The sequence below is a fragment of the Fusarium falciforme genome, chromosome 12 (genome assembly GCF_026873545.1).
Source record: "Fusarium falciforme chromosome 12, complete sequence".
Taxonomy (NCBI): Eukaryota; Fungi; Ascomycota; class Sordariomycetes; order Hypocreales; family Nectriaceae; genus Fusarium; species Fusarium falciforme.
In genome coordinates this window covers 2,635,773-2,647,343 of record NC_070555.1, presented here as the reverse complement: position 1 = coordinate 2,647,343, position 11,571 = coordinate 2,635,773, and the positions used below count along the sequence as shown (strand labels likewise).

The 11,571-nt window shown below is 43.2% G+C and overlaps 2 protein-coding genes and 1 pseudogene across 3 annotated transcripts, besides 1 other annotated feature; all 3 read right to left on the bottom strand.

Moving 5' to 3' along the window:
- Nucleotides 1-4,091: 4,091 nt before the first annotated feature.
- On the bottom strand, nucleotides 4,092-5,582 carry NCS54_01460100 (Hypothetical protein; the record flags this gene model as incomplete). The annotated part of the gene is made up of 1 exon (XM_053159742.1): nucleotides 4,092-5,582. The coding sequence occupies one exon, from the start codon at nucleotides 5,580-5,582 to the stop codon at nucleotides 4,092-4,094; it is 1,491 nt and encodes a 496-aa protein (XP_053015717.1).
- A 96-nt stretch (nucleotides 5,583-5,678) lies between these two features.
- On the bottom strand, nucleotides 5,679-6,248 carry NCS54_01460000 (Hypothetical protein; the record flags this gene model as incomplete). The annotated part of the gene is made up of 1 exon (XM_053159741.1): nucleotides 5,679-6,248. One exon carries the CDS (start codon nucleotides 6,246-6,248, stop codon nucleotides 5,679-5,681), a length of 570 nt encoding a protein of 189 aa, XP_053015716.1.
- A 1,175-nt stretch (nucleotides 6,249-7,423) lies between these two features.
- NCS54_01459900 lies at nucleotides 7,424-8,858 on the bottom strand (annotated as a pseudogene). The gene is made up of 3 exons: nucleotides 8,634-8,858; nucleotides 8,032-8,576; nucleotides 7,424-7,970 (listed from the first exon to the last, which is right to left on the bottom strand).
- Nucleotides 7,424-8,858: a sequence feature.
- Nucleotides 8,859-11,571: the final 2,713 nt, after the last annotated feature.

The following is an 11,571-nucleotide window of genomic DNA, read 5'->3' as shown; positions in this document are numbered from 1 at the left end:
GATTAAGGCAACCTAGCAAGAGAAATATAGTTTTATATATAATTAAGCTATTATACTTAATGCCTTTTAACATAAGAGTTAATATTAAATATGCTCTATAGATGCTTCTAAGCTTAATATTTTACCTTAATAAACCATATCTCACTAAGAATATATCGCTAGTTAATAATAATAAAAGCGGCCTATTCTCTACTCTAGTAATAGCTAGTTATTATTACTAGTAATAGTATAGTATAATATAGCGACTTAAATTACTAGGTATATTCTCTTATTAAATAACCTAAGCCTAGAAGTAAATTAATATAGGACTATATTAGCTTGCCCCCTTGATGTATTAACCTTATTAGGGTAGAAACTTAAAGCTACCTTAGATTGCCTAAAGTAGATTAGCCTTATAAGACTGCTAGAGCTAAAGAAGCTCTTTGCGGCCTTATAGCTATTATTAGACCTGTAAAGAGTTAATTTAGTCTTCTTTAGTTATTACTTGCTTAGGCTTTAAGTTATTTTTATACCTAATAAGTAAGACTTTATTAGTTATTAGAAGTAACTTCTAGATGACCTTATTAGGCGTATTAAGAATGGTTACCTTTTATGCGACGAAGAGTTAATATTCTTTGCTACCTTGCGGTAATAAGAAATATAATTATAAGAGCTTCTTTACTCTATGGAGTAGGTTTAGATAGAAAGTTAGTTAGCGAGAAGCTTAACTTAGGAGTTTCTTAATAAATAAGATAGGGTTTTATGTTTTTAATGCCTAGATAAAAGTTTAATAAAAAGTTTATTAACCTAATTCTAAGTAAAGTTTTAAGATATAATAAGAGTAAATATAATATATAAATATAATAAGTAACCTAATTAAATTACTAGGATTACTATAAGGTATAAAAAATACTTTAATATTAAATATTATAGTAATAAGTATTACTTAGAGTATATAATATATTATTTAATAAGAGCTATTAATATATAATAATTATATATTTCTTAAGAGATAAATTAATTATATTAGGTTTATATTAACAAATAGTATTATTAATAATCTAAGTAATTAATATAATTCTATCTAATACTATACTTTAGGGTATTAAGTATAACTAAGTTATATTACTAGCTAAGGTAGCCTTTTTATAAGAAAGTATAAACAAGTATATTTTACATACTAAGTAAGTCACTAAGGCCTAAGTAAGTAAGTTAAGGATACCTATTATACTTAAGGTAAATATTATATATTTACTTATAATAGTTAAGGTAAATAAGTTAGTCCCTACGCGGATTAGCTAGTTATTATAGAGTATACTTAGCATGTGACCTTGGGTATGTTTAGGTTATAATAAGAATATTTAGTCTATATGCCCTCCCTAACTTCCTAGGACCCCGGCGCCAATTCCCTATTACTATAAATAAGAAGTATTTTTTATATATAAAGTATATACTAGAAACTTAATTATAATAAATATAACTTAGGAGATTTAATATTATATCTCCTATTTATATAATCTTATAAGCCCTAAAACCTGACATTAATATCTATTCTACTAAGCGTTTTTAATTAATGCTTTTTCGCCTATATTATCCTCTCACTAACTAAACCAGTCGCGAGATTAATAAGGCATAATGTCCCACGATGCAGTATTCTCACGGGACGGGTAATCCAGACCACAGCCTGAAACTGGCCCCGTAGGCCACGTGATACGCCTCGGCGCTTGGCTTAATGGCATCCTTCATGAATTGCGTTCGCGTTGGGAGCCCATTTGGGTGCCCTGCATATCCCTGCTGCGAACACGTGTTGAGCATGGAGTTGCCAGCCTTGTTTCTACGTCCTCTGTGCTGTAGCTCTGTACTATACGGACGGCGCTCTTGATTCAGCGAGGGGCTGCGTAGTCACTCTTGTACGCGGCGTTTTAACATCACCTCAGGAAACCGCACAAGCCTCAAGCTCCTCCAGCTGGGCCTCGGCGTTAGAGGCTCTAAATGTCGACAACGGGCCGTTGGCACAGGTTCACCACTTGTTGGAGACACTTCGTATTCAACTTGAGAAAGCAACCGCAGGTAGAAGAATCACGCAGTTCGCAAAAGCACTACAGTGGCCATTGCACAGAAACCAAGCAGAGTCGCTGCTGAGGAGTCTGCAACGCCAGAAGATGCTTTTAACTCTCGCTCTCCAGAACGATCATCTAGCGCTTTCCCTCGAGATCCAAAATGAGATTAACAGCATTTCAACAACCATCAACGGAATCCAGACCTACCTCCAAGGCTATCGCCTGCGTCAAGATGGTACGCTCTCCCAGCCAACCCTTACGCCGTATACTTGGATCACTGATTTTGGACAAGACATGGAAGCACAAGCGGTTCTCCGATGGATTTCGCCCTTGAACTTCAAGAGTAGACAATCAGTTATTCTGGCTATACACGAGGGTACCGCAGGATCTTGAATTCTCGAGTCGGAAAAGTTCCAAGCCTGGATCAAAGACAAACCCAAGACGCTATTCTGCCAAGGCATACCTGGAGCCGGGAAAACCATCATCGCATCGGTTATTGCCAATCACTTGCAGCCAGCCTTTGCAGCAGGTCAAGCTGGGATTGCGTGTGTGTACTGTAACCAGCAAGAATCCCAACAAGTTCATCAGCAGTCGACTACAAACCTTCTGGGCAGTCTGATCCGGAAATTCGAAGAATGTCAGCCTTCGGAATTGTCAATGTTCAGAGACTTGCAAGCACGCTTTCGGGACAGGCAAAGGAAGAGTGTGCTCGACACTTTCAGTTCGATCCTAAATGAAAAGGTTAAGGATTACCAGAGAGTCTTTGTTGTAGTTGATGGGCTAGATGAATGCTCAGCAGACACCCGAGAAGAGTTCGTCGAGATTCTTCAACAGGTAGGCCCCAATGTCAACATTGCATTGATGTCACAGGATATCACGCTCCAGGAAGCAGAGTTGGACAGCGTGATTCAGATGGAAATTCGGGAAAGCTCGGAGAATTTGACAGCCTACATAAACGCCAGGATCCAGTCTTCGAAGCATCTTCAGAAGCACATCAGTGATGACGCACAATTGCGTGAGATACTGCACGCCTCAATCAGTGCTGTGGCTAAGGACATGTAAGTTTATTGTGTAAGAAACTTTGGTGCTGCTCGAGGATAAATGCTGACAGCGTCGAGATTTCTCATGGCGAAACTCCATCTGCATATACGAAACAAGCAGGCTAAAAGAGCGAAAGGGGCTTTGGTTCGAGCCCTATCCAAGCTCCCAGAGACCCTTGACGCCACTTATGATGATGCTATCGACTGCATTAACCGCCAGTGTTCAGAGGACGTGGCCAAGACGGCTTCATAAAGGAGTAAGCAACCCTTCTATCCAAGTGCACTACTACTTCTCCAGTGAACTTCCTAATGCACACAGGATCGTCGATCGTTATCCCGACCTCGACTGCGTCTTCCCCAACTCCGGAGTGCAGACCCAGGTCCGGCTATCCAGACCTGCAGAGGTCGACCTGGATGACTTCCACCAGGAAGTGAGCACCAACTTCAACAGGCTCGTCGACCTATCCGTCAAGTTCCTCCCCCATCTGCAGAAGAAACCTGTGCCGTCCGCCCTCATCGTCACGGGGACGCTCCTCGCGCACGTCCCTGCCGTCGTCATGTCAGCGTACTCAGCGTCCAAGGCGGCGTTGGCGGCGTACGTCGACTGTCTGCGCCGTCAGAACAAGGCATCCTCGACAAAGATTATCGAGATGTGGCCTCCCGTTGTGCAGAGTTAGTGGCCTGAAATTACTTGACAGGAACATGGCTTGCTGGAAAATTGGAAAAGCCGAACTTCACGACTACCTGGCGCCGCAGAGGGGCCGGGCCATGGGCATGCCTGTTGGGGAATTCATTGGCAAGGTGTGGCCTCCCCTTGCTGCTGGGGAGGAGCACGTAATTGTTGGCGCGATTGGGCCGGAGGAGGACTTCTTGGATAGCGTCAAGTGGCGCAGAGAGCAGTTTGAGGTCTTGTCGGGGCACATGTTGAGTCACTTTCAGCTGTGACATGGCAAACCAAGACGTTAGGAATTCAGTCTCCTGTCACTCTTTGTCATAAAAGACCTTTGTTGTTCTAGACTGGCCCAACAACAACAGAGGTACCTTTCAGTCCATCCGCCTCGGCAGAAACAGTAACCGAACCCGCAGCCCCAGAGTTTAGACGAACTATAGCAAGAGCAAGGCCGTTAAATGCACTCCTGGTATGTGATGGAAAAGCCACGAAGTCCGCCGCATTCCCATTGTCCGTTGCGATGACCTCCCCTGGACCGGAGATCGAGAACCGTATCTCGTCATTCGCCCGTGGTGCCATAAGTCCTTTGTCGTCCGTCACTTCAAGGGTGATGAATGCCAAATCCTCACCATCAGCTCTGATGTTCCGTCGATCCGCCGTCAATCTCAACCTCGACGGCTTCCGTGCAGTCGTGACAGTATTGTTCGCCCATTCCTCCCCGTTTCTAAAAGTGACGACATGCAGCTCCCCAGGCTTATAAACGACATCATCCCATCTGAACCGATAAGCATGCTCATCTCTTGTTCGACGACCCTGCGAGTGGCCATTGAGAAACAGCTCTGCCTCATCAGCCTCGGAGAATACATGAACGGGTGTCACCTCGCCCACGCGCTCAGGCCAAGTCCAGTGAGGCAGAATGTGAGCAATGCGCTCATCAGGTCGCCAGCGAGTCTGATACAGCCAGAACCGATCCTTCTTGAACCCCGCCAGATCCACAATGCCAGAGTACGAACTCCTCGCAGAGTAATAAGGCGTCGGCTCACCGATGTAGTCGAACCCCGTCCAGACAAACTCCCCAGCGACGTATGGGTTACGGTCCTGCTCTGCAAAGACCTTGTCGGGGGATGAACCGAAGGGCGCAGAGTAGAGCTCGTAGGCGCTGACCTGTTGGAGAGTCGAGTTGCCGCCCGAGGTGTCGTTTACGGGGGCGCTGCTGTAATTTGTGACGGGGAACAGGTGGACACCGCGAGAGCTGAGTGTGGATGCTGTCTCGGAGCCGAGGATGAGCTTGTCCTGGTACGCTTTGTGATAGTCGGGGTAGAGGGGGTGGATATGGGTGCCTTGGAGGTTGGAGTATGCTTCTGTGTTTCTGATTCCAGCGCCTTGGTAGTTGATGTTGAGAATGTCGAGGGCCTGGGGGAAGGGCATGCCGGGTGTTGCGTAGTTCTCTGATGCGGATGATGGTCTTGCCGAATCTTCTTCCCTTAATATGCCCTGAAGCATCTTTGATACTGCGGCTCCTTCTTCAGCGGTGTATTGCTCGCCTACTTCGTTCCCGTAGCTCCACGAGATGATTGAAGCATGATTCCTGTCACATCTTAAGAAGGCTCGGAGGTCTGGCTCATGCCAGTCGGGAAATAGCAAGTGAGAACCAGCGGCGCTCTTGTTGCGTTCCCAAGCGTCAAAAATCTCGTTGATGACCAATAATCCCATCTTGTCTGTGAGGTCAAGAAGCTCAGCTGCAGGTGGGTTGTGAGACATGTGGATAGAATTGCAGGCCATGTCCTTTAGGATTTCCAACTGTCGCTCGGCCGCTCGGACGTTGAACGCCATGCCTAGAGCGCCTAGGTCGGAGTGCTGGTTGACGCCTTGGATGGGCACCTTGTCACCATTGACGAAGACGCCTTTGTCTGGGTTGAATTCCAGAGATCAAATCCCGAATTGAGTTTCGTACTCGTCGATGACCCGATCATTGACCTTGAGCTTGGTAACTGCAACGTAGAGATTGGGCTGCTGAGATGGCGGCGGACCCCAAAGACGAGGGTTGGTGATGGTTGTGGAACTGTTGAGGCGAGTGGTATCCGACGGAGATAGGTGAATCGTCTTGGATGGGAATGTTCCAACTTTTTTCCCAGGGTTTCCAGTTTCCGGATCGAATGTGAAAATATCCGTCTCTACTCTGATTGCTCTCCTCTTTCCCGCCTTGTTCTGAACCTGAACGGAAAGATCAAGTATTGCGGACTTTTTGGAGACATCCCGAGCAGTGATGTATGTCCCCCACTGAGATATCTGCGTCGGATCGCCAACAGTAAGCCAAACGCTTCTGTAAAGGCCAGCACCAGGATACCATCTGGACGAATCTGGGGCGTTGTCAAGCCGAATAGCCAGTTGGTTCTCACCGTATTCCATGAAGGGCGTAAGGTCAAGACGGAAAGAGTTGTACCCATACGGCCATCCACCGACGAGATGCCCATTCAGCCAGACCATAGCATAAGACATGGCGCCGTCGATGTCGAGGTGGATTCGTTTGCCCCGAAGAGAGCGGGAAATGTCTAATTTGCGGCGGTACCAGCCTACCCCATGAACAGGCAAACGTCCCATGCCTCCACTGATGACAGCGTTTTCCCTTTCATAAAAAGGACCGCTGATCGCCTAGTCATGAGGCAGATTGACGCTCTCCCAGTCATCATCTTGGTACGTGCTTTGAACAAACGGGATGTCGATCTCCGGATCTCCGTCTGGACTTTTGTGATGACGACTCTTGTCTGTAATAAATTCATTTCCAGAGGGGAGAATCCAAGGTTTAAGGACTGTGGCGTTTTCGATCTGGTTTGGGAGATGGTCGTAGACGACTCCATCTGGATTGGGGACCGATCGCCAGAACCGCCATCCTTTGTTAAGGTTGATGCGTTGGCGAGGGACCGAGGTTGCTTGAGTGTCTGTAATGAGGACTATGAATAAGAGCCCGAGCAGAGAACCCGGGTATACCATAATGGAGGTGGTTTCACGGATGACTGAATTACTTGGAAGTTGGTGGCCATTGGCGAGTTTCCGTCCTATGTACTAGAATTCGACTAGCTGAAAAAAAAAAAGTGTCCATATCCAGCCATCTCGTGTCATTGGGGCTATTAGGCTAAAGATGGTGAGGGGTATAGATCAGAGCATTGTCGAGTACGGCTACGGTCTCCATAACAGCCGACTCCCCACGGGGTCAATGTCGATCTGTGGATCATCTCGAGACAAGAGTACCATCCGCTTCTCAAAGGAGCTAATGCCGAAGATCGTCACAGCCAAGTCATTCAGGCTACATCTCAGTATCCAACTGCCGTACCTGCCATCCCGGAACTTATCCATCTGAGGTAGCAACGAGGCGGATATTATAGGCTAAAATATCCCACTGACCTCCGCTAGCCCGGGGTACACCTAGTTTGGTGAATCTCCTCTTTCAAGCTGATGGATGCTACGCTAGAACGAGTCTTGACAGTTCTGAGGCAGATCGAACTGCGTTAGGGCACCCTGAGATCGCAGTGGTTGAGCATTGAGTCATCGAAACTAGCTAGCTAGCTCTACGCGTCTTGCTCTTCAAGGGCAGGATGCTTCCACAACTCAAAAGAACACGGTTGAGTCATCGAAACACAGTGTCTTGGGTACAATGAACGAGAGCCGACTTGGAATTACCGTTCAAATATATGGACCGGAAATCGAGAACCCATCTCCCGGTACGCATCTACATTCGGATGCAAATGGTCCCCCGAATCAAACTCGGGACGCAGCTTATCCCCGTCTCCAATAACCGACGCAAAGTCAACGACATAGTCAAACGTCCCATTGTTCAGAATCCAGTCATTTACCTCCAACCTCGTCTCCTCCCTCCTCGCATCTCCATACTGGCTTCCAGTAAAGGGGGTGATCGTCGCGCCAATGGTCCGCATATTCGCCTTCTTGCAGGCCGCGACTATCTCCGCGTAGGCATTTATAAGGCGCTCGGTGAGCTGCCGCTGCGTGAGGTCGTCCGTGGGAGAAGTCCCAATGTCGTTGGCGCCTTCGAATACGAGGACGTACCTTGCGCCGTTTTGCTGCAGGGCGTCGCGGTGGTAGCGCTGGAGGAGAGGGGGGCCGAGGCCGCCGCTGAGAACGGTGTTTCCGCCTGCGGCCTGGTTGTTTACGGCGATGTGCGGCCCCCTTGACGCCTGCAGACGGGCTGCGAGGAAATCGGACCAGCTAGGAGCAGTCAGTATGATGACATCTTTGATGATTTCGGGCATGAAGCCTTGAGGCCTACCGGTTGTTTCGATCATCCTCACTTCCACGCCCATCAGTGATACTGTCTCCCAAAAGAACGACTGAATAGTGATTACTTGGTGCCAAGGCCTCAACTGCGCTTACAAAATACCAGTGTCGAGTACTGGCCTCGGAGACGGAAGATGCGTTGACAAGATTACCGGTCCCCATCCATGACGTCGTTCTACTGCCAGGATGGCCGGTGATCTTGTTACCCAGCTGCCCGTCTTCAAGATATATCGACAGAGCAAGATTTGATAGAGGCGGAAGCCTGAAATGGACGGGGTCGGAGTCGACAAATTCCCCTGGGCCGATGGTTGTGGACGCGGAACCCTCAAACGTCAGGCGCCTCGTGGTGGATCCATCGATCTCTCCGACACCGGTATTTCCGTTGAGTGGAAGAGCAACCGATGCTGCCGTGATGGGTAAGGGAGTTCTGCCAAAGACGTTAGAGATTCGAATACGGATGCGTTCAGCCCGGATGGAAGTCCGGAGAGTCTGGCGTATAGTGCTGTTTCGGATCTGGTATGGAACATCTTCTCCTCCCTATTTGATACTTGAGTCAAGGCGTTTCATATGGAATGCACACAATCGAATACTCACAAACGGGGGCGGGGCTAGATTACCGATCTCGACCTCCTGAGGCATCGATGTCCATGTTCCTACCCAGTGTCTGCCTTTGCCTCGAGATGCGACAGTGATGCCTAGCATCCAAGCTGCAAGCAGCAACCTCGCCGTACAGAGTTTCGTCATGCTTCTCTTCCCGTTGGGCTCGCAAATCGAAATACCAGGCTGCGGAATCTTGATCAGCCAGGGAAAAGAAAAGTAGCTATTGTAAAGCCTCGGATAATTTAGCTCCTCATGGCACGATATTATCCCAAATGGTTGAATATTAAAACCCAAATATTAATAGCCGGCCGTTTTATCCGGGAACCCCGGATGAGACTCCCAAGTCGATCACCTTCTCCTTGGAGCGACCAACCCCTAGCACTTTTCCTTCTGGGCCAACTTAAATCCCCTTGGCTAATATTTGCTCACGGCTCAATCGTCTTGTCGGAGTCTAGGGGCCACCTTGTTCCGGCTAATTGAAACGACCTTCTCCGCATAGTTGTTGACGTCGGTTGAACGGCCGAATCTTATGATCTAGCAGCATCTCCAATCCCCCCAGTAAGCCATGCGGCCAGACTCTGAGTACTCTGCGCTCTAGCAACAGCATTTTCTTTAAACACTCCGTCAATTGTCTCGCTGCGGGACTCCTCCAGTCGAGGAATATCCGGAGACTGCTCCATAGAATCGAACAGCACAGGATTTCAGCCCGCATTTGTAGCCCCAACAACATCCTTCTTGTATTCCTCACCGACATACACCATCCTCCATGTCTCAATGTCCGCCTTGACCTCACTCGGGCTCTTCCCCTCTCGGATGGCGATGACCTGCGCCAGCATGAGCTCGGCAGCCTCGAAGATGAGCGTGTCCGGCTTCTCGACGCCGACATCGTACGACATGCAGTGGAAGTCGATGTCATGGTGGTCCTCGGCGACTGCATTCGAGTCCACTTCGGTTCCATATCGCAGGGGTCTTACGTCGAGCGATGAGAGGATGCTCGGGACGCGATCGTCTGAATTCGTGACGACTCCAATGACAATTCGTTCGTAGCGCTTTGGTGCATTTTAATGCCTAGATGCCTTAAGAGCAGATACAAGGTTCGGCTCAGCTTTATACCCTGCCTATTATCTATAAAAAAAATCGGCTAAGCTATTGATATATTTTTAATATAAGGGAAATTTTTTATACTAGTAGACCAAAGGGTAGCTAATACCTATTATCTAAATTAATTAATATTTTCTTAAAAATAGGGTTCTTATAAGGTTAAGGTTTTATAATAAAGATATAAATAACTTAAAGTAATAAAAACTATAATAATTAAATTTTTTTAATATTTTTATAAATCTAATTAAAAAGGTTATAAGCTTATAGTTTTTTCAGATTTATTTAAAAATCTTTTTAGTTTTTAAAAAATAAAAAAAATATAAAAAGAAATATTAAAACAAATCATTTTTAAATAACTTATTAATATAGGTTTTATAAATTTAAAAATATTTATTTAAATAATATAAATTCTATATTAAATTTTATTTTATATTCTTAGCCTATAAGAACTTTAATTATTATATAATAAAAAATATAAGCCCTAATAGCTTATACCTCTAGGCTATTAGGCTAAAAGATCTGCTATACCTATCTTAGTTAAGGGATTATAGCGTAATTAAGCCCTATAGGGCTAGGCCTTAGCTAGGGGCCTAATATTAATTACCTTATTTAAAAATTTTTAAACTTATTTTAAATATTTATAAAATTTATAATATAAAGTAAAAGTTATTTAGTTACTTATATAATATATATATTTATTATTAAAATTATTAGTAAAATTCCTATTATGTATATATTTATATAACCTAAGATATATATATATATTATATATTTAATTAAATAAGTTTAATTAATTAAAGCTATAAACTTCTCTGTATAATTAAGCCTATTACTAAGCCTTAGTACTAACTCTTTTTAAGTTTATAAAGCTCTAATACTAACTCTAGGAATTTATCTCTTTAAAACTTATAATACTAATAATTCTTATTTCTTAATATAGTTATACCTATAGCTATATAGCTAGATCTTAGCTAGCTATAATAAGACTTTTTTAATCTTTTTATTTAGTATTATAAAAAGACTTAATATTTATTATAAGTATTATAACCTATGCCCCGTGCTAGTTATTATCTTATAAGCCCTTAAGGAAGTTAATATCTTTATTAATAAGATTTCTTTTTATTTTTTTTTTAAGAGCTTATAATAAAAAAAGCTCTTTTTTAATATAATTAAACCTTTTAGTAATATTAGAATTAAATAAAAAGAGGCTAAATAAAAAAGAATTATAATTAAAGATTATAAGTTTAACTAAGATTAGATTATTAGGCTATATATTAATCTTAATACTCTTAAGGCTTTTATTTAATATTATTATTTATAGCTTATTATTAATACTTTTTATATTTATATAAAGCTTATAGACCTTCTTACTAAGGTTATTTTAATTATATCTAAAGATATATTAATAAGTATTAGCTATATAATTATAATTATTTAATTAAAGATTTTTATAAAAAGCTGTTATAATCTTATTAATATATTAATATTTTATTAGTTAATTATAAATGAATTAATTAACTAGTTATAGTTATTAGTTATAATTAAACCTCTTATAAGAATACTAAAACTAATTTTAATTTCTTTAAGTAATTAGGAAATATAAAAGTAATTAAAAGGTAAATATTAGAAGGGAGAGCTATTATATAAAGGGGTTAGATATTAACCTTTTTAGCTAATTAAGATATAAGCTATTTATTCTAAATAGAGCTAATTTAAATATATAAATAAAGCTATTAATAATTATATAAATAAGCCTTATAAATTTAAGCTTTAATTAAGACCTTAGGCTTTAGGTATAGAGCCTTTATTATTAGAATTATAAAGATATTAA